The sequence below is a fragment of the Brienomyrus brachyistius genome, chromosome 5, assembly GCF_023856365.1.
Source record: "Brienomyrus brachyistius isolate T26 chromosome 5, BBRACH_0.4, whole genome shotgun sequence".
NCBI lineage: Eukaryota > Metazoa > Chordata > Actinopteri > Osteoglossiformes > Mormyridae > Brienomyrus > Brienomyrus brachyistius.
In genome coordinates, this window is record NC_064537.1 from 29982603 (window position 1) to 30006653 (window position 24051).

The 24051-nt window shown below is 40.2% G+C and overlaps 1 protein-coding gene across 1 annotated transcript; it reads right to left on the reverse strand.

Annotated features, from left to right (window-relative positions):
• Positions 1-710: 710 nt before the first annotated feature.
• LOC125741735 (germ cell-specific gene 1-like protein) lies at positions 711-22461 on the reverse strand. The gene is made up of 5 exons (XM_049013020.1): positions 21809-22461; positions 16424-16471; positions 9243-9395; positions 4331-4442; positions 711-3249 (listed from the first exon to the last, which is right to left on the reverse strand). The coding sequence occupies exons 1-5, from the start codon at positions 22095-22097 to the stop codon at positions 2949-2951; spliced, it is 903 nt and encodes a 300-aa protein (XP_048868977.1). The 5' UTR covers positions 22098-22461; the 3' UTR covers positions 711-2948.
• Positions 22462-24051: the final 1590 nt, after the last annotated feature.

The following is a 24051-nucleotide window of genomic DNA, read 5'->3' on the forward strand; positions in this document are numbered from 1 at the left end:
AAAACAGAAGCAACTAATACACACAGCATCAGTGGAAGGAAAAACAAGTGACGTGAAATTATGATAGACTTTTAAGAACCTTATTTGTCTAAATAATGTGCACCAATATGGTTACAAAACTGCAGTAAAATGCAGGGAACTTCATAGGTATGAAAGAGGAAGACCCCCCCCCCCTCCCCGCCGCCAAATTATCCTGACTGTAAGAATGTAAGATGCAACAAGAAGCAAAGACAATTTGTCCACCTTCCATAAGCACTTATCCAGCATGGGGTGACAGTGAGCCTAACCCAGGAAGTGCAGAGCACCAGGCGGGAACATCCTGTAAGGGATGCCAGTCTATCAAATGGAAACCATTATGAACAATGTGGGAGGGGGGAACTTAATTGAATTGGTCCAGGTTGGGGGTCCAATGCATTATGCTTTCATGGGACACAAAATCTCTAGTGTTACCCATGCTCACATAACCATGACTTTGGACTGTGCATGAAAGCTGGAGTTCTTAAAGGAAACCCATGCAAAAGTGGAGGAGGGGGGGCATGCAAGCGTCACACCCGTGCAGAGCATGGGGGAGGGGCAATCAAACCTCCAGCACTGGAGGTGTCAGACTACAGTGCTACCCACTGAACCTCCATGCTACCACAGAACACATGAAAACTTAAACGTGAAAACGTTGACATTGTAACACAATGAATACAGACAAAACAGTGGCACACAATACAAAATAATACTTCATAAAAATTAACATAAATGCGAAGAACATCAAACAACATCAAGCATACAAAGCCAGCACTACATCCAAAAATAAAATTTACATCCACACAATTAATCAAAACAAAAATGTTCCTGTTTAGGTCACCTTCCTGAGACATGAACTTACCTACGCCAGAGTGACAGGCTGCTACAGTGTGAAAATATGGCCGGGAAAATCCTGAATATGAGAATCACGACACCAAACCGAACATCTCCCCGGAGGTCCCAAAGTTTGCCAAATGCAAAGCAAGTCTCCACAACTATGAGCAAATGCATTAAAATCCTCATCCTCTCCTTCGGAGAGCAGGCAAGAGCAAGTTTGACCATCATAGTAAACCAAACACAAACAAGGTCACTTCTGTGAAGATGTGCAGTCTACAGCTACTACTCTGTGGAAAAGCCACAATGATTTAACATCTGTAAAAAGTTCCTCCCAGTCAGTAATTATCCATTTAAAAAACTTTATTGGAGCTTGAAGATGATGCCGAATAAGAACCGCAGGCTCACCTACCACTGCTACAGCTCATTTCAGAGCCTTATTTTTGAAATATCAAAGTATCAAAATAGGAATGTTATACTGAGGTTTTGTCATCCACCTTCTGAGCCATACCAGTCTCCATTCCCAACCCCCTCCCCAGCATACAGAGACAGAAAGGCTTCTCTCTTACAATCTCTATCCAGCAAACCCAGTGGCAAAAAAAAAGGCTTAAGAATAGACAGAGCTTCTAAACAGCATCATCTAGAAAGCTGAGAACTAAGATTCCTGCACCATATTTCAAGAAGCAGAAATTACACTCAATAAATGAACTAGTGCTTTGTTAGGGAAAGGGAACTGATCAGTACAGCTTCGTATAAGGACCACCTTCCAGTTTAAAAGCGCCACCCACAGGCACGCACAGACATGGAAAGATCTGGTGAAATATCAGCCCCCATCTTCCAACACCCCTGTTCCAGTAGTGGGTCATGATGAGTCTGAAGCTCGTCTCTAGCTGCTCAGGGCAGGGGGGGGCACCTTCCATGTGGTGCCAGTTAATCATCACTCTAACCCCAAATCACCATGCAAGTAAACAGAGACACTAATTGAAGCTAAAAGGCAGGAATGCATTGCTATCTGTGCTTTGTTGTCATTGGACAGGAGCATAACGAATAAACCAATGAAAGTGAATAGTGAAATCTTTTCAAAGTAACTCTAAAAATAAATAATGCAAAATTAATGCCACTTTTTAAACTGACAGGAACAGTTAAACATTTAAAACTATTTATAAATAGCGCAATACATTGTTATATTATTCTGAATACTTGTGATGGATATTTTACTGATTATATGCAAAATTACAATTCTGTGTTGCTGTAAATGATTTGCCTTCTCACAGAGGATGACCAACATACAATATGTTTTTAATATTACACCTTATAATTTTCAAATCTGTGCCGATTTATTCAAATGCATGACCAGGGAATTAATATAAAAAGAAATATATAAAGAATTCAAACTGCTCACTGTCATTTAGGGTCATTTTCTCGGGGCACATAAACTCCTGTATCGGAAATCCCAGCCACAAAATTCTAACAGTAAGACTTACTCTTCAGGTGAGACCAACATAACTTAAGGTTTAGAAGAGAGAGGTGTTCTTTAAAGTGAATGTGTAAATTCAAAATATATATATATATCAGGGCATATTTAAACATGCCATAAAAAAATAGCTACAGGAACAATACGGAATATATTATATATTATAATTCATATATGCCTTTAAATGCGTAGTATACTTACCTATATATCGATACATCGAAACACTTTTCCCGAAAACCTCACGTGTCAGAAACCTAACCACAGTATAAAATAAAAAAACATTTATTATGATTACGGCTTTATGGCAGTGATACCATATCTTATCAAATCATCACAGCACCCGTACATCCTGTAAACAATGCTTCTGTAAACATAGCAATATTTCCGGTAATGAAGGTCTGTGACCTTTTCCAGTCTTCATTTACTATCCACACATTTTATTATGCTGTACCTTCTCATATTACTACTAGTGCTAAGAATAGTAAAGTAAAAGCTTTAAAAATACACATTTTTATTCAAAGAGGATAGACCGATATGATTCACGGATATAAATCCTCAGGAGTCTTTGAAAACTAAAGGTCTCCAGCCAGCGCACTCTCATGTAGATGGGTGGGATCCTGCCCTCTCAGCACTGTTCCTCACTCAGAGACTCTGGGATCTCCCCGACGTCGGCCGCTACTGTGGACGCCAGTAGTCTTACGCCACCGCTTGCTTGCCGCTGGAAAACCTCCACGGCACTGGAGACGGACTGGACCGGCCGCTCCTGGAAGTAGCTGAAAGGCTCCTGGTCGACAACGGTCTGCTCCTCATGCACGCCATGCTCATACAGCTTGCGCTTGTGCCTGAACTCCATCACGGTCTTTGTGTAGGAGTTGAGGGTGGTAACAGAAGCTGCCATGCAGCAGGTGAAGGAGCCCCAGGCCAAGCTATGGGAAGACAAAATACAGGAGTTCCGTCATATTTCTGTGATGTGCCCGACAGAAATTTACTTACTTAAAAACGTCTCTGCACTTGATAAACCCTAAAATGCCTATGCAACAACATTTCATTTAGATATGAATGGAGCTATGGATGCAAACATCTGCTCCTGAGCTCAAAATTTATTTAATCAAACTCTCACCCAAATTCTTTAAAATTGTTGAAAGGAAAACAGAAACATTAGTGCAGACAAAGCACCTGTTGTAATACAATTAATGTACATTTACTGTACTGTGGCATTTAGGGTTAATGTGAATTACCATCAATACACTTTTAAATCAGACTGTTTTGTTTTCATTGTACATATAATAAATCCTTTGTCAGAGTACTACAAAGTTCATTCGTGCAGAGAAAATATTTATGTACTGAAGCTGAAATATCTTTTTTACCATTTTTATTTGCTCTTTTATTGTTCTTTATTGTTTATCGTCCTATGTTTTTACCTCCATTAATATATTATAATATATATTCTACACTGTAAAACACTGTATAAATAAAAATATATAACTATTATTAGGAATAGAGCTATCAGTGTGGTTATAATAATAATAACAACCTTTGCCATTCTGAAACATAGACTAATGATAAGTTCAGCTGTTAACCAACACAGCCAAAAAACAAATGACATTTTTATGTTTTAAGTTTTCATTTACTGTGAGGTGTAACTGTAAAAGCACCATTATCTCATTTTTATTAGTTTATTGCAAATCATGCTCGTATCCAAACTGGAGCAATCAAAAACATGGTTAAAAATGCATAATTCTCAAGAAACTGGTCCAAACCATGTGGGGTTACATTATACACCTGGACTTTACCATTGCCTGCAAAGGCTTCCTTGATCAAAGTTCTTCCTCACCTAACGAAAAGAGACCAGGGAGTCTTATAATGTTTCCTTCTGGGTAAAATCATCTACCTAGTCAGTACTACTGTAGAAGTTTCCATCAGTTGAAAATACATGTGAATAAGATATCCAACATCTTATAGAGCTACAGCGGATGGCATTCTGCAAGTAAGTCTGCCAGAACTGACCAGAAAGACCAGCCGTAGTCCCAGCTGTGTGGTCTCCAGTCTTCTGGTCCGAGGCTAACTGTGACTTGAAAGACTTGTGTATACATCATATGAGCCACCATTCCCAAGAGTCCTGGAAAACAATATGAATAAATGCATACATTTCTGGAAGTCAGCAAACTGAACTTAAATGACACCAGGCATTCTGTCCATGTTCTAAGTGCCAAATCAGATAACCTTGGTAATGCTTGCACTACACTAAACTTGTATGTCAATTTGAGCAAAGATCAGAACTTACATTCCAGAATATTCTGCAAAAGAAAAGGGGATTAAGGTATCATACAGGGAAATAAGATGGGAATGATGAGGTGTTTCAATACTTACCTCATTCATATGCATAAATGTAAAACATAGGTAGGGTGTGTATGTCAGGTGAGGGAAGAGGTTTGTCCTGCTTCACGTCTGTAATGAAATGTAAGTATGACCCAGGTTCACTGTGTCTTAGAGAGGGAGAAAGCCTTCACGATGCATCCTGAGGGTACCAATCTGCATATCCTATGAATCTGCTGGCTATTACGCAGATCCAGGTTTTTCACGACAAAGTATATCTGTTTGAATGACAATCACATCAGTTTCACTACAGTGATGCCTTTGTTGTGTACAAAGATCAACAAGACTTCCTTTGAAGTTGTATGATTGATTCATCATCCTACGTGATATGCTGGCATTACTTAGTAAACTCTTACTGGTGGCATAGGTGGAATCTTTGATGGTTCATCTTAGACATTCATGGGACAAACGCCAAGTAGTTAATGATCAGGTTAATCATATCAGTTCCTTCATTTGGGTACCTCAAGAGTTGTAACGTGTGTGTTGGCTGTCATCTTTGTAGTTCAATCAACAGCACTGCATCCAGATGACAAGGATGCCAACAGAATAGGTGCCACTTGTGAAAGATTCATTCACACCACACACACTCTCCAGAGATGGTGGCAGATACTGGCCTAAATCGGATTGGTTTAGAAAAGGCACAATGTGATCGTTAATCTGATGGCACTGAGGAGCAAATCCCAGTGCTTCCCTGGAGAATCTCTGTGGAAGGCAAAGCAGTATTTCTATCATGGTCTGCTAAGACATGAAATTGATTCATTGCCAATGGAGTGCTCTAGTAATGCATTCTGATGAGTTCTAGACTAAATTGCACCACAGGCTGTAAGTAATAATCAATCTTCAACTATAATCAACACATATGCTGAAAATCTTTTGAAAAGAACACAAGGACTCCATTTACAACTTGTTAATCTACAGGGTTTAATTTATAATTTTATAATTCAGTCCTACAATTCAGTTATAATACAGCATTATCCACAATGAGCTCAGATATCCAGATATCCACTTTGTGAAGACTCAGGGTGTGATTATCTGCTTTCTGAAGATGAAATGATTTTGAGTATTAATAAGAAATATCAAAACAATCACTTTTTGTGCTCAAACTGCAAGTTAGTCATCACTATGCAGAATACTGTCTCTCTCACCACTGGCAACGTGAATGTGGCTGTACCAAAAACCAAGAACCAAGAAATCACCAGCAATTATCCATGAATGACAAAGACGACCTTTGATGAGCAAAGCTGTGAGTCCCTTAGTGTGTGAAGAGCTCAGTCCACCTGACAGAGAAGGAGCTGCCCTGACCGCAATGCATCCAGCTGGAGGTGTGACAGTTTACAGAGAGCTGAATCTGATATCAAACTGGACAGAAAGTCAGGCCAAAAGTCTATTCAGTGTGACAATGTGACAGACTTACCACTGTTCAACGACTGCGTGAGAACTGTAATACAGCAACTAGGATGTAGTAATGAGAGACTGCAGCATAAACACGTAACATACGGAGAAGTTGTCACTGATTGCATCGAGCTTTTCTAAGACAGAAGAGTGTGCTCTGCTGAATAACAAATGTGCTGATAGATGACACATCCTTTTTTAAACAGGCCAAGATATATCTGGAATATTTTTTAAAGCTCTGTAACATAAAATCTATATCTCATTTGGTACGGAGAAAAGCTATTTCGTATAACAAATTCACAGTGTCACAGTTTATGTTTGTAGGATTTCACTAAATAAAATCTTGCCTTTTTTGGATTTTAAATGGTCCCTCAACTCTTGGTTACAAAATACCCTGGTGGATCGCTAGTGGGGGGGGGGGGGGGGGGGGGGTTAGAAAGAATTAAATGTGAATAGAATAATGACACAGCATAGTAAAGAATCTCAAAAAAGGTCCAGCAGTTTCCTTTTTAATTGCTAATGCCTAGGTTTACTTGCTTTAACCAAAACCATAAGGTACAACCTTCCCAGGTTACATAACAAACTGCAGAGTAAAGAAATATTTTTAGCTTTCTTTTGTTTTTTTGTCATTGAATGTTCCCTCACTTTTACGAGGACACCATAATCCCTTCTGGAAGTGCAGCACACCACGTCAGCTTGAGACTTACGTGTCATTACTGACACAGATCTCTCCTTTAACAGTCACATTAGTGCCCTTCCCGAGTTCTGCTTATAGAACACTGCGAAGGTGATGTTTCAACATATGTTTGTGTAGCGCAGAGTGAACTGCTGCCGTGCCTTTCTCACGGGGACCACGAGCTGCATGCTCTCTGCCCATAACAAATTCACAGCGCCGCTGCAGGAATCCTACCTATAACTAAAAAACAAAACAAAAAAAACATGATACTGTGCACAATATCGCCGATCTCATGTCTTTTCACCGGCTTACACTTGGGACGGGGTTTAAAAATCTCATGCTTGTCAAGATTGATGATCCAGAATGTTTGACTGCGGGATGCAGGCCTCCCTAATTTATATTTAAAGATACATTTAAAAAAAACACCCTGTCAGTTAGCATTTCAGTTAGAGGGCTTGCGATTCATAGAATGGTGTGCAGCCAATGCAACGCATGCTAGGATGGGATATAAATATCTAAAGAGATTTATTATTATTCTCATTCTTCTTGTTGATATTATTATTATTATATTCTCACCTGCTAAATAATACCAGATAATACTTTTTGAGCTTCTGTGCCTCAAGTCAGTACACATGGACGGAGCTCCAAGCAAAAGGCCTGATGTACCTCGGCTGACTCGCAGATCATCAGTGGCTGTCATAATAGAGGTCTGAAATAAGGCCTGCCAATACACACCTAACTTTAGCATGTGCACGCTTCCTTCTGACTCGTGCGGTGCACGCATGCAAAGGTGCTGTACAGCCAATCAGATTTGGACCCCCACAGGTTTTCGCCTCCTATAAATACCACAGCGGTTCCTCTACTCCGTTGCCTTCTGTGTCTTTTCACCAGCTACTTTTTAAAATTTTATAAATAGAACAGATGTTATGCCCATATATAGAGAAATTCCAAAATGAAGTAAACAATAAAGTATGGAGAGCAGTTGCCTCCCCACAAATGAGCCTCAGTAATTAACTTTGCCTCATTCTCAGGGTCACGTATGAAAACTATTGCCAATTATATTGCCTGCCATAGCTACAACTTGACAGTTAACCAAAAATATACTAACACCAATGTTACATTACGCAATTTACCTTATGTCACTTTTAATGATTTGTATCTATTTCAGTTATAACAAATTGTACTCTAGAAAGACAAGGATCATACACAATCCTAACCCAAACATCAGTCTGTTACCTAGTGTATCACTGTGTTTTCCTGCCACCTTGTATTGGGTAAGTGGTTGCAAGATGGGCGTATAAACGGATGGCTAAATCAGCCATAACTGAATGCTCTAAATAAAACTGGGAATGTTTTTGTGTTTAATTCATTGTTTCTGTTAATAGCCTCAAAATTTGAAGCTTTGAATACATACAGAAGCACATTTTGAGTCTGATTTGTCAGAAAGTGTCCTACTATTTTCTGTGACGGTGACATGGGGGTTGGGATGCAACTGACGATGAAATCTACAAAATGTTAGGGGGCAGTGCTGACATGGTCTGGCAGTAATTTTATTTTGATCTGGACATGATTTTATATTCCAATGCGGGACAATCCTGTAAAAGATGCAATGGGTGGAAACTGAGGGCTTATAATTTTATTGAACAAGGTTGGTTGAGGTCCCTTTGTAGTGGAAGCCCCTGGGCTTCAGCCTGGGTAAGCCCGCGCATTAAGGCACTTCTGAATATACAGATGGTCCCCTGGTTACGATGGTCTGTGTTACGATATTTCGACCTTACGATGGGTATGATTATTTCCTATATTACATGAGATATTCAACAGTTTTCAACAGTATTACAAAGTATGCTTTGTGTTAATGACTGTGCTCAACTGTAGGCTAATGTAAGTGCTCTAAGCATATTTAAGGTAGGCTAGGCTAGGCTATGATGTTTGTTAGGCTAGGCGTACTACATTAAAATGCATTTTCGCCTTACAGCAGGTCAGAACGTAACCCCATCGCAACCCAGGGAGAGTTCCTCTCTCTCTCTCTCATATATATATACATATATACATATATATACATATATACATGTATATACATATATATATATATAAAGTCATGTAAAGCCTGAAATAATGAGTAGATGGTTAACTTATCATCTACTCATCATTATAGCAGTAAGGTGGTCAAATAATCACTTTTGTGTGTGTGTTTATATTCCGAGTTCTAGCATACAGTTCAGCAAAAGGGAGGCATTCCCAGAAAATACAAGGTCTGATCCTACCAACGCTTGGGTCCCACAGCTGCTGTATCCAATATTCATCGTAGCTCCCGGAGGAGAAATACTGGTCCCAGAAGAGGGAATTGAAAAAAGGCAGGGAAGCCAGAGGCACTTTGTTATCCTGCATCCCCACTCATAACCCCTAACAGAAGCTGCACGCCACCGTAGTTTCTCATGGAATAGAATGATTCAGAGGGATCTTCTGCGCGTATACCTGACAGAACAGTGAAGACGGCGGCGAAGGCGTTCAGCTTGAGTCCATCTATCACGTCGCTGGAGTGAAAAAGCTCCAGGCACATTAGGCTGAAGCCAACGACCAGCAGCATGATGTACAAGACCTCAGACACCACAGACAGCCAGAGGACACCTGCAGGGGAGAGGGGGGAGAAGTTTCTTAGTCTTTCAGATGTATGAGTGCAATAACCGTGAGACTAAATAAGATCCAAACAACATGAGTGTTAAGCTGGGCATGTGGGGCGTTTGAGATTATACTGGATATTCCTTCGGTCAAACGTCGGCACATTATGTATTTCACAGCCATACAAGTCCGTAAAAAACCCTTTTTGCCTCAGGTCAACCCACGCGGCTGGAATTTCAACGCCAGTTACCGCATTGATCGACAGCACTGTGCACTTCCCGAGTTGATCAAGGTGCCTGTGAAATGTAATAATGTTGTTTTGACGCAACAAACGTGTTGCATGGCGGTGGAGTGCAGAAAATGCTGCTTACATTTCTCGGAATACATTGTTCTTAAATGAATCAATGGAAACAGCAGAAAGAATTTGAATGCAACATGTCAGTAGTGTGCAGCATCTCGTGTAAGCGGGACACACAAATATCTGGTTGTCGAGTTAATCTCTTATATCTCTTAAGTATGGTAGTTCATATTTTTTAACATTACAGAACATATATGGGGAAAGAAAAATGCACATGATACAGCTGACTGTCTGTTTAAATAAAATGATGCTTTTGACCTTGTTGACAATGTCTGCATTTTGGGGCATTTCACGCATTTCTGTTTACTCGTGCATTCTGAGCAGGCATGTGAATACAAATCAGATTGAAAATCTTTTTAATTACTTTTTGAAAAACCCAGAATGTTTGCACGGGGTCTGTTTTGTTGACACATTATCCTGGATGAGGATGCAGGAAGCCTGGGAAGCTGATGAGGAAAAAGTCCATCTGTCCATCCATCCATCCATCCTCTATAAGCATTTATTCCATATGGGGACAGAGTGAGCCTGGAGCCTGCCTCAGGTAACAGAGGCCTCAAGGTAGAGGAACATTCTAGACAGGATCACAGGACACACATGCAGACATAAAGGGACGGCAGTATATCCAGCAACAGCTGGTCATTAGTAACAGCAACAATCCACAGCAATCTGTGCATTGCGCTATAGCCAGATTCTCCCATTTGTTAGCATGTATGAACAGCTAGGATGCTCATGATGGGCATTAAGCCTCTCAATCATTATACTATAATGTAAAATTACATATAAAGTCAACAAAAATTTAATTACCAGGCTAACACTGGCTTGTCAATCGGCATCAACAATGCTATGTTTAATTGAATCAATTAAATTGAATCAGACTCTATTAATCAAACTCAATTCAATTGAATCAAACTGTATTATAAAAACTTGAAGCCTGTCTAAACAGGCATGCATCTCAGCTAGAACCTGAAAAGATTATATAGAATCACATGCGATGTTGCTTCACACTACCAACCATCTGAATAAAACAGAAACAGAAGACTGATAGCCAATCGCTGAGAATTCCAGATGGTTACATACAACATCTCCATTAGAATGCATGAGGGATTGATTCTGCTCTCCTACATGACCCTGTCACTGATCTAAAATATTATTTTATAATACAGCTAGAAAGCATTACAGTAACATATACGGAGTGAGTTTCCCAAAACCTTCTTAACACCTCGCCTTTCGTAAGTTCAATCTTTTAACATAGAACTTACAAACGACGTACCATTGAAAAAGCCTTGGGAAACTCACCCCGTATACGTTACTGTAATGCTTTCTAGCTGTATTATAAAATAATATTTTACATCAGTGACAGGGTCATGTAGGAGAGCAGAATCAATCCCGCAACTTTATTCAAGGAACACAGCAGAAGATGTCTATGAAGATTTTGATCAAAGAGTAAAAATGTTTTTGACTTTGAGTGTCAGGAACTTGTCAGTGTTTTTCTGGAAGGACCGACGTAGGACAGAAACATCTGGTACTGGCGTTGGCATGAAACACCTTTGATGTGACAGTCAGGGGGTGCATAAGAAACAGGAGTAAACAGGAAATTAGGGTGGCAGTTTTACGTGCACTGGGGAATCCCACGGGTTAATTCCCACATAAAAACACAGCGACAGGCACACACACTCACCTCCGGCCCAGAATATAATGTACTTCATTATTCGGCATAGTGGACAACTGTTTTCAGGTGGCACAGGGCCAGTGTGTACACATTCAGAAACTTCTGCACCACCTTTTTACATTCCTTTCAGCCGTCCAGATAAATCTCGCCTGATGCAAGCAAGAAAGCTTGTCTTTAAATCTTACGCATATTACCCTGTCAAGCCGGACGATACATGACAGTGACACTGACGTTCGCAAAGCCCAAATTCAAGTACCATCAAATACTACTGCAGTTGGATCGCTGAGACAGTCAGGAAACACTCCCCAGCACAATTTCCATCATCGTAAATATTGCAGTCCTTTTATTTTTTTTTCTCTCTATGCTGTACTCATAAGTCTGTGCATTTATCACCAGAAGGGCACAGTGAAGGCTCCACAATATACATCATCTCCAGTGTCCTGTCACATACACAGCTAGTGATGTAGATAGAGGCTGGTTCCTGGAAAATGAGAGTTTTGACAACGGTCGGGTGATTGCCACATCTTCCCAGATTTGCAGTGAAGGGAAAAGGTAAAAATAGCAGTGTAACAGTAATTTGTTGTGGAGGAAATGTGTGAAATACAAATGTTATTATTGCAAGATAATTGTATCAGTTTTCTCAATAAAATGTTGACACACTGAGACTAACAATAATGACTGAATCAAGGTTTCAAATTGATGCTAAAGAAATACTAAATTATGAATAATAAAAAGCTTACTAATGTCTATTCATTTTCTGAACCCGCTTGTCCTAATTCAGGGTCGCGGGGGGGTCCAGAGCCTATTTAGGTGGCTACGGGAGCAAGACGCCGAACAACCTAGGATGGGGCGCCAAACCCACTGCAAGGCTCATTCACACATTCTCACTCACAAATGTCAATAGATCAGGCTGTATCACATTATAGGGTGTGTTTTGGTTCCCACAACACAACATATACATGACCACACACACAGAATTCAATAACTCCAACTCACCTCGGCATGTTTTTGGACTGTGAGGGGAAAGCGGAGTACCCGAAGGAAACCCCACAATGACACGGGGAGAACATGCAAACTCCACACACATGTGACCCAGGCGGAGACCTCAGCCAAAGGAACAGCTCTAACCACTGCATCACCATACCGACCACCTACTAATGTGTAAACTGGCATACTCCCAGCATCCTAGTTCTTTGTATTTCTGTATACCCTTAAAATGAGGTTGAATAACAACTTACGAACATTTCAAGTTCGTAAGTAGAGGAGCGTCTGTATTTTGAAATTCATGTCGGTGCTTTCTTGAGGGTAGTGGGTTACAGGGTTGAACTGTTGCCTTCACCCCTCCAAGGTGGTGAGATTGAGCCCTGCCTCCCCCTGCATGTGGAGGTGCTATGCTTTCCCTGTGCCACATGGGCTTCCTCCTGCAGTCTGAAGATATGCAGGTTGGCTAATTGGCTTTTCTAAAATGTTCCATTCAGTGTATCTGCCCAGCAATGGGCTAAGATCCTGCCTGCAGTATTCCTCTGGCTGGCACCCTCAGCCTCCCAGGACAGGCTCCAGCCCCCCGCAGCTCTGACCCAGATAAGAAGCTCGATGCTTGGCCTTTTTTCATGGGTCTGCTCTTACACTGTCAACTGATTCCAGAAAAGACATACGCTTTCATCTATGGGCCCAATCCTTTAAGGGCTCTGAAACAGAAGACACCTTAATCCCCAGAAACTGTGACATGGTTCTGGAAATTGCAGTCTGTATCCTCGAGGCATTGCTCCAAGCCCTCATTGATTGAAATCACCCAATAGATGCTGGTGAAAGGAGTGACAGACAGCCACCATCGACCAACCAGTGCACAGCCCCACCTTCCAGTGAAAGCTGTGGGGTTAATTCAACAAAAGGCACCCCTCTAAAATACCTCCTAGTAGAATTAAAGTGAGATCTGCTTCTTTCGACTGCTGATAGGAATAGGTCTGAGGGAAAGCTGTCACGAAGTTGAAGGCTATTTGGAGTCCAGAGACCTAGGTCATAGGCTACCGGTGGCCTTCAGTACATATCAAATCATTAGAAATTTGAAGAAGAGAGAGCCTCAGCTAATGCAACCTAACAGCGACCAGGTTGTCTTTTAATCAATTTACAGGTCTAATTTCGTAGTTCTTCTTAAGAAGAGTCATGCCTTTAGAACAAATTAAAATATTCTGTCTGTTCCGTTTCTGTATTTGTGTTATACAGGCAGTCCCCAGGTTACAAACGAAATCCATCCCTAAGTCTGTCTTTATGTTGAATTTGTAGTTAAGTCAGAAAAACTATATAGTATGTAATAATAATATTTATTAATATAATTTAATATTAATATGAACGTACGAACATATGGAACTGTACTGTACATCGAGCCAAAAAACCACCAAAGCCATGCAATGTTTTCACAAATGTAACAAAAGCAGTGCGTGCATTCATTACTAAGAACCATTGCATTTACCCCGAATTTTTAATAGACTTTATGGCAGTCCATTCGTTGTCCTTAAGCAGAGACGGGCACAAATACATCCAAAAGTAACTTACTGCAAATTACAAATACTTGCTCATCAAATGTAACAAAATAAAATACAAAATACTGAAAATGTACTTCATTAAAATAAAAGTAATTTGTAATTTGCAAATTCAAAAATACATGTAAAATAGTAAGGGTACACGACAAATGAGTGTGCTGTTACAGCCCTAGTAATGTGTAGTTTTCACGAAATACACAGCTTGCCCTAACTTTAAATAGAATAATAATTTTGTGATTTACATGTGTTATAGTGTTAATTGTGCAATGAAAATGAGTTTTGTAACATCAACACATCAACAGCAGTGGGTTGGGGGATCCGGGAGATGGCACTGCGATACAAATGTTCATGATCTTGTATCGCGATTCGCGATTTTGGTCTCAGAGTCAGAACCATTACATCCTTAATTTATACCCAGTGTTTCCCACCAAATTAGCGGCAGTGGCTGACTGACATGTGCACACGCAAGGAGGCATCCAACACTTTCGTAAATTAATTATCATAATATGTGAATTTCCCACTTTGTCTTTTTTGTAGGGTGCCGAATATGCGCAAAATGAAAGAAACGTTTTTTTAGAAATACGCTTAAAAAAAAAAAAAAAACATAGAACCATGCAACGTCATGATCACCAGTCGGTTCTCCCTAAAACACCGCTCAGTCGCTATAAAAACGCCTGCGTTTAGCGGATAGAAATTAATTTTGTCCTTAGGGATAAAAGTAGCTAGCCTGATTTATTGCTAATGAAGACTTCCATATGAGACAAACCGCAAGATGCCACTGCCTGAACATGCCTGTCTGCATTAAGTAGAATACCACTAGCAGGCTAGCAAGTTAATTCACAAGTTCTAGAGCACAGCACTAGGGCGGCATGGTGGTGCAGTGGTTAGCACTGTCGCCTCACACCTCTGGGACCCGGGTTCGAGTCTCCGCCTGGGTCACATGTGTGCGGAGTTTGCATGTTCTCCCCGTGTCGTCGTGGGGTTTCCTCCGGGTACTCCGGTTTCCCCCCACAGTCCAAAAACATGCTGAGGCTAATTGGAGTTGCTGAATTGCCCGTAGGTGTGCATGTGTGAGTGAATGGTGTGTGAGTGTGCCCTGCGATGGGCTGGCCCCCCATCCTGGGTTGTTCCCTGCCTCGTGCCCATTGATTCCGGGATAGGCTCCGGACCCCCCGCGACCCAATAGGATAAGCGGTTTGGAAAATGGATGGATGGATAGAGCACAGCACTGCTGTTTTCTAGTTCCTCTATTTTTCTGTCCTAGAATGACATTCAGTGAGTAATATCTGATAGTAAATTTTACTGCATACTTTACCTTAAGGCAATTTGCGCCAAGCACCGAAGCAGCTTCTTTCCTTGGATAATGGAAAAACTAAGCTCTCAACAAGTAAACAGGGCCCAACAGGATGTGTCACGTGATTTACTTGCATCTAGCCAAAGACGGTGATATATTTAAGTCTGCAAGTCTGCTGATGAAGGTTCTTAAAATGACGTAAAATAAACAAATATGATATATTTGTTATGTTATTATGTTTTAAATATATAAAATACAGTCCAAGCATTTTGTCACAAATTACGTCTGATATTTTTCTGCCCAGTAAAATACAAATTACAAAATGTTGAAAAGTAACTAAGTACACATTTAAAATGCATTTAATTGAAATACTGCCGATCTCTGTCCATTAGTAGAACACTTTTAACCCAGGGACTGCTTGTATGTTATTCTCAAGTTGTTGTTTTTTTTAAATAAGGACATATATTTTACTTTGATATGTTTTCTTTTTGAGATTCACAGAGAGTAATCATTCTCGTAACTATTTACTTCACTGTGACATGTCAAAGATCACTGGTCTACAGCAGCCACACCAGTCGTGTAACTGTTTCATATGCCGTGGTTCTTACTTGCAGAATTAAACTTTAATGCCCTGTGCACAACAGCCCCAAGCGCGGAAATTCACATTTTAATAATAAGTGTATTTTATGACTCATTAGTGTTTTGACAGAGTTATTCTTCCAAATGAAAAAAATGTAATTTAAATATTTCAAATGCGTTATATAGCTTAGAGGCTGAACACAAAAATCTAAGCAGTCATACTAAAAATAAATACAGGGGAAAGAAACCGTGAGCACAAAATAAATAATTTAAATGTAAATTTAAATTGATCCAGCAACTTGGCATTAAGTCATGTCAGGGTTTATAAAGGGTTTGCCCAGATGTGCTCACTGACATAACTCTTTTTCACTGGTCTATACCATATTGATCACATTTTATAAAACTTTATGGTCGTCCTTGACTTTGCTTGACACAGTCATACCTTATGCAGGTCTCCCTGTCCTGGTAAATTAAATATTTGCAGTGATGGTCCCAGGTACCATCTGTCTCTGTCAGGGCACCCAAGTGGATATTGGTCCAGTTATTAGTTATCGGTGTCCACTGGTGCACCGTGATAGGCTGCCAGTCGCTACTCACCCCTCTCCGAGGCTGGGGCCAGGTCAATAAAGCTCCTGCAGTTCTCACCTGTGAAGACACAGAGGGAAACAGGTTTTTCAAAGGGGACACTTGGCTGAAAGCCATTAGACTCACTCTGAGTTTCAGCTGACAGAAGCTCACATTCACAAAGGAATTAAGCACACAGAAACCCACAGGGTGACACCAGACACAGGCTCATCTGCATTGCATGTAAAATACAGAAGCTACCCAGTCGAGCAGCTGTTAGGGATGCAGCATGAGGAAAAGCTGCATTCCGGAAAGAACTTCAGAATGAAATCCTGATTTATGCATTAAAGTCACACACCTTTGTGTTAATAAAAGGGTCGCTCTCACTGAACATGACAAGATAATAAGAAAAGAGGCAAAACTGAGTGTATCAATGTCCAGCAAGAATTTTGCCAGTATCATCTGCCCGCTGTGGAAGATAGAACGCATGATGTATTTTTAAATAGCAATAATCTATTCATCTGTCTTCCATATCTCTTGTCAAGTGCAGGATTAGGAATATCATGTAATAATATTATAATTAATAGGCCCTGTTGAAAGACAGATGGAAAATGAATAACAATACAAGGGTAATTGCTTCCTGCATGGTTAGCTTTTCTAGTTAGTGTTTGCCATATTACGCAATACAGACACTCCTCTACTTGCGAACGAGATACATTCCGACAGGCCGTTCGTAACTTAAAATGTTCGTAAGTCGTTATCAACATCATTTTAAGGGTATACACAAATACAAAGAACTAGGATGCTGGGAGTACGCACGCTACACTGCTGCGCGGTGGGAGTAGCGACGAGAAGTCGTACTAGGCGGAATTGTCGAACAGAAAAAAAAAATTGATGTTGCGAACAGGAAACGGGAGCCCAAGGAACACAATTTGGACTTGCAGTCCTCTTCATTTATATGTCTGAATGTTCGTAAGTCGAAAGTTCATAAGTAGAGCAGCATCTGTACTATCTTAAAATATTCAAGCTTAAAAATTCAGAAAGACAAAATAATTGTTGTTATATCAAGCATGTATGCATCACTGGGGCAGCAATTCTAAAATTTTGTATTTGTGCATTTTCCTGGTTACATGGAATAGGAAGGTGATGGATACATCTATTTGTTGTTTTAATAAAACATTATTAGAATAAGTTATTCTTTAATATAAAACATCAAATGAAAGCAGTGGAATGAAAGAGGTATGAAGAAAGATGACATCCTGGAAATGTTTGCATGTAAATTACAAGCGTGGGTAACATTTTCCAGTGAAGAACGAGAAAAGTCAAGCGAGGGATTAGATTCTGAGGGGTCACAAATTAAAGTAAATACACAAAAGCTTGACGGGAATTCGTCTTTGAACCCAGATTTTGTATTCAGCTTTTTATATTCAGCTTGCAAGGCAGACTAGATGCATATGAGACACGATGCTACAGTAAGTCCAGAATGATTAGTTTCTTACAGTGACTATTCATATGCACCTCTTTTATCACACTATGACATAATTCCCCTTTTCAGCATTGTGAATCAAAATATGCTCATCTATTGTACATGTTTCTGTACAATAGTCAGTAACACTTTACTTGAGGCCATGTTTTTAGTAATCCTTAAACATATTCATAACAAATAATAATGCAATAATAAAGTATTATAAACATGTCTATAACTATTTATCAAAAGGCATAACACATTATAGCCATAATAGCATGTATTATGCATAATGGATGCTTTATGAAGCTCATATATATATACTGCACTATAGATACCTTCATAATGAATTATAACGGTCAGTATAAGCATTAAGGATGCTTTATGCTGCATTATGCAGGTATCTATAATGCATTATAGAAGAGAGCTTTATAAGGCAGTCATAATGCAAAATAAACATAGCTATAATATAGGCATACAGCTTTTTATAAATACTTATATCTATGTTTATAATGCTTTATGAATGCATTATGAATGTGTTTGTAAATTGCTAGGAGCATGGCCTCATGCTACGTGTTACCATCAAGTCTACCACTGTCACTCTGTATATCATAGTAATAATGATAATAATTGATACTTTATTGATCCCCGAGGGGAAATTCTTTTTACGGCTCCCCCATCTTGATCTCTGTAGGTGAGGCCAGCTGGCTGTGAAGGGCAGCCACCCACTGCAGTGCCCAGGGAGCTGGGAGTTAAGGGCCCTGCTCAAGGACCTGAAAATGTGCCGAGGTCAGACTTGAATCGGTAACCTTCTGATCACAGGCACAGAGCCTTGGCTGACTGAACCACACGCTGCCCCCCTGCAGTTAACTCTGGCTTATGGCTATGACCAGTACGCCCCCAAAAATTCATACCCACATTTCACACGTCAGTTTATTCAGAAGGTCTGAACTTCACTGCATGTCTCAATGTCACAGATCACTGATCAAAACACCTTCCTGGATTTCATTCTATTCAAATTGTGACTGCTGTAATTTTTAGCAAGGTGAACTCAGAGGGATATGCTGCAACATACCAAATCAAATTCTCTCTTCCAGGTGGAAGACCTACCCTTAAAAATGCTGACCAGTCAGCAACATTTTAAAACAGTTTTGGAGTTACTAATCCCATTTGCCAGAAGTGTAACTGTATAATGTGCCAGGTGACAGAGGAGCTGCAAGTGCCCTAAAGGGGAAGATAAACAGCTGAAAATAACCCTTATTAGATGCTTCCCTGAGGAATTCAGCTAAATGCACCATTCCATTAAAAATAGATGTGCCTTGCTTGGCTGAAATAATCGCTATACATATGCTGGCAAAACTGACGACTACTTATAGCAATAGTAATTTTCCTCTATCATAATACAGTCTGTAGACATACATCACAAAGTTTTTGCATAAAAAACTTTGGAAAGTATGAATGAGTGAAGGTGCTGGGAAAGTTCAAAGCAGCGGCGAGTCGCCAGTTCGGTTTTTACTTTCATATACTGCATTTCCGTTAAGTGCAACTGCAACATAATCTATACCCTGAATGACTGTTAACAATTAGTTTTGCCTTGGATAACAAACCCAGAAGTTACTGCGTTAACTGCAGCTTCTTTACAGCTTCCCAGTTGGAGTCAGGCATTAATCTGTACTGATCAACGTTTTCCCAGTTCATTATAATCAAATTTTAGTGTGACAATATATTTGTGTTTGTGGCAGTTCGTGGCACTTAAACTATAATGAATATATGTAAATGTATAGATGATTCAATTCTTAAGCATCCCTGGAGTTCTGGCTGGCTCCTGTGCTGTTTTTCATACATCGACAGTATATTTTTAAATTTAATTTATTTGTTGTTTAGTTTAGTGACTGACTGGTCGGTTAGTATCGAGGAGGCTCTCCTGAATTTTGTTTATTGCCACTGCATTTAGCTTAAACACCGTTCTTCATCAAGCTGACAACACTGTGACAGGACAGAGACTGTGAGCGAGGGAGACTTTTAGCAAATCTCATCCCAGGAGTTTCCAGGTTACATTCAGTGACATTTTAATCCGGCTGGGTTAAAGTAGTTTAGACTTCAAATTAAGCAGAACTACACATGAAACAGCGAGAACATAATACTTTTAAGGTTTTTACAATGTCATCTTTGGCAGAAGTAAACACAGCATCAATGGGTAGAATAGACTTAGTCCAAACAGGTGACTTTCAAAGCTATATAAACAACTCTAAATGCAGCAGAAGTTCTTTTTCTTAAACTGTTTCATGTTGTTTTAGCTCATTTGCTGTGAGTTCCAGCAATATCTACTTTTGCCTTCAGCAGAAACGTATTTAGCATCCCTAAGTGTTTATCTGCCTCAGAAAAAAAAAAACAAAAATCTGCTCTGAACTTTATGCATACCTCTTGCGACAGAAATATGTTGATAAAAGGAGGAGAGCCCAGACCGACATTATCTGTCTTCCACTGTCTTCCTCAAAACACAAGACTTCACTGGATCATCTGGTCTTCATATTTTGCTTTTTGAGCCATATTGCCTTGCAAAGAGAAATACCGAAATGCTCTGCACCTAGGAGCAGTTGCTTAGTTATCCTCTTCGGGAATCTGTAGCCATCTGGATGGCACAAAAAGCACACAGCGTGACTCTTAAATCCAGATAATTGAGCGGCGAAAGGCGGACATGGTTAAAGGTGAAAAGCTGAACGTGTGCTGGTTCCATCAGTTATACCTGAAGTCCTGTGGACACCTCTACCTTTAGAAAATTGCACTACGTGCTGCGTGGATCCCATCCTGTCACTCCCACTCGGTGAAAGGCTGAAAGGTGCTGTCACTTTACATGACTGTGCTTTCTGAAGTGTCACAGCACCCTTAATCATTAGTGATGCGTGTCAATGTACACGCTGGATCAGGAGCCGTTGCATAATCATTGATAAAATCAGCTTTCATGGCTTCATGGCGTTCATAGAGCATCCCAGGAGCACTTCAAGACAAGCCCATCACCAGATCAATGCCACATACAGTTCAGTGGCTTTGCATACCTATACATTTAATAAACCCAAAATTACTGGCCCATTTCGAAAAAATATAATAATAGAAACATCTAAAATATCTGCTACATCTAAGAATAGATGATGGTATGTGTAGTTCTTAACCTTGTGTCTGAATGCAAAGTGGATAACAGTACTGTCTTCATTGTGTAATATTCATTCATTTGTATGTCTGTTTGGTTGGTTGCTATGATTTCATAATTGAAGTTCTCTGATAACTGGATTCAGGTTTTAGTCAACTGCTATTTATTGAATTCCCCGGGCATTGCAAATCTACATGTTTGCCTGCCACAAAATGTCATTGAAATACTAATAGATGAACTGGCATGGAAATGAATACTTTTTCTAAGGATCTTCTGTGATACGGGAGGTATACACTTTCCCTCAACTCCCCACGCTGCTTGGCTGAACAGTCCTTCAGATACAAGCCCTATTCATAAATGGGATTCCATGCTCCATTTAGGCAACTAAATGTCGAATAAAAGATTTTTAAGTAAATACCACAGAAACCAGAAAGATCAGGTGACGCTTCTCCGTGTGTATGACTTTGATGCGGGCTATAGTGGGGTGTATCTCTGAAATTAATTAATAAACTTTCAAAACAATTTCATACTTGATATACACACTGCGCTCGTTGCAAATGTTTCCCACATGCTGTTTATTTGAACAAATTTACTATTGAAATGATGGCAAAACATTTTCCTCAAACAGTTTTAGCGTTTTGCAACGTAAGCTCGATACAATCAAAATCGTAATATTTTTACCCGTTAACGACACGGGGAACCGCAGTTCACTTATTATTAATTAACCCCAACTTTGCAAGCTGTATCATTATTAATAATGCATGCATCACCTCCAAAATAAGTAAGATTGCTGCGCAGCGCTTACCTCCTCCGTTGATGTCCTCCTCACAGGAGTACCATATTCCTGTATGGAAGTACTTGAAGATGAATCGGTCGTCCCCTGTCTCCCAGCTATAACGAACTTTGCTCTGGTCCGTGTCGTTCACGCCATATTCGATGCAATTGCGGAGCCTGTTTTTGCTGCATTTGGGCTTGAGGACTTTCTGCGTGCCCTCGCACCAGTAAGTGGTTATAAAAGCCGTGGTAGAAAAGAAAAGAGCCACCAAATTCAGACTGACGGACAGCAACGCCCTGCATTTTCTAGTGGTCTTCATTGTCTAAATGTGTGCACTTAAAAAAGTTCATCAATGTCAAGGCTAAAGCAGAAGGAGACGGCAGTGTCCGGGAGTTTCTCATTAAAATGGCATGGGCATAATGTATTCAGCGCATTAATTTCTGAAATAAGAAATGGTAATACCTGAGGAGAGAATAGCTCACTCAGATATAGCAGCTAAGCGTCGCAGTTGTAAGTGAACTTGCTGTTGCACGGATCTCGCAAAGCATGCCTGATATTAACATCATCCTTGAACTTCATGTTAACCCTTCCAGGAATCAAAGGCAGTGCTTCTTTCTTCATGAACACTTACTGTTTCAGGGATCTCTCTCTGTCACAGCCCGCTCGATCGCTCACATGCTTTATTCTTTCTCTCTCTCCATCTCATCCCCCCGTCTCTCTCTCTCTCTCTCTCTCTCTCTCTCTCTCTCTCTCTCTCTCTCTCGATCACACACACTCATTCACTCACGCACACACACACGCACACAGGTTTGTAATTATATCTTTGTGGGGATCTCCATTCATTTCTATGGGGAAAACTCCAATCATAACCCCTACCCAGCCCTAACCCAACCTAACCAAACATAATATAAATCTTTTTTATTATTATTATTGCAGTCACCGATTTTTATAGAATTGAATTGGGGTAGGTCGCAAACCCTACAGACTATTTACAAGGTAACAAAACTGCTACATTTAAATGCGTGTGCAAATGTGTGCAGACAACTCTCAAATTAAAAATCTCACTCCAGTCAGTTGACCGAAGTTGACAGCCCTGGTAGGGGTTCGCGGACCCACACCGGTCCATGGTCAGTATCCCACCGAGCCGCGGAACGCTGGCGGTTTTGCTTAGTAATTGGTTACAAAATAGAGTAAATTATGTATTTTCGTTTTTTGATTTTCGAATGAAAATCTGCAGGCTGTGATTATTCAAGTACAGTAGTCTGAAAGTCTGAAAAATGATTGCAACAGTAATTCATTTGATTTCATAATCATTACAATAATCATAGGCCTATTTGGTTTGACCAAATTAATAATATAAAAAATGACTGGTTAAAGTGGCAATATCAAGCCTCACAGTCAATTGATAACTTTGTGTTCTAGTTTTTAACCAGAATCACACCCACGTCTAACGCTATAAACTCACACCCATTTTTAAAAGCGAGTCATACAGCATGACCGGGCAACCCGTATGAATTAATCATTTCAACTAGAAAACAGCACAGAAGATTATTTGTTTTGGGAAGTCCATCTACAAGACCTGTTTCCTTGATCCCTGTAAGAACATCCTCAATATAAGAAAACATATTTTCTTTTTGTCTCTAATATGCTTAATATGATAGCACAATGATTTCTCAGTATAAACAGATATACAATGATTTTAGTTTAAAATATGGCGCAATGGTTAGCATTGTTGCCTCACACCTCTGGGACCAAGGTTTGAGTCTCTGCCATGGTTCCAAGGGTGTGGAGTTTGCATTTTTTTCCCCGTGTTGTCGCAGTGTTTTCTCTGGGTAGCTTATTCCAGTTTCCCCCCAGAATCCGAAAACATGCCAAGGTCTATTGGACATGCCAGATTGCCCGTATGTGTGAATGGTGCGTGAGTGTACCCTGCGAGGGGTTGGCATGGTACCCCATCCTGGCTTGTTCCCTGTTTTTGCGCCTGTAGCCGTCAGGACAGGTTCAGGAACCCCGCGACGCTGAATAGGATAAGCGGTTTCAGGAAATGGATGGATGGATGGATGGATGGATGGATGGATGGATGGATGGATGGATGGATGGATGGATGGATGGGATACAGATGAGTATTTGTTAAACCTGAAATCAAGGTTGTTAATACTGAAGCAAACAAGGATTAAACTAGCAAATACAGCTGGATTCCAGCACTGCATGCCTGGTCCCCTAATAACAAAGGGTACATTTATTGTATCCAATTATGCTATAAACCATTATTT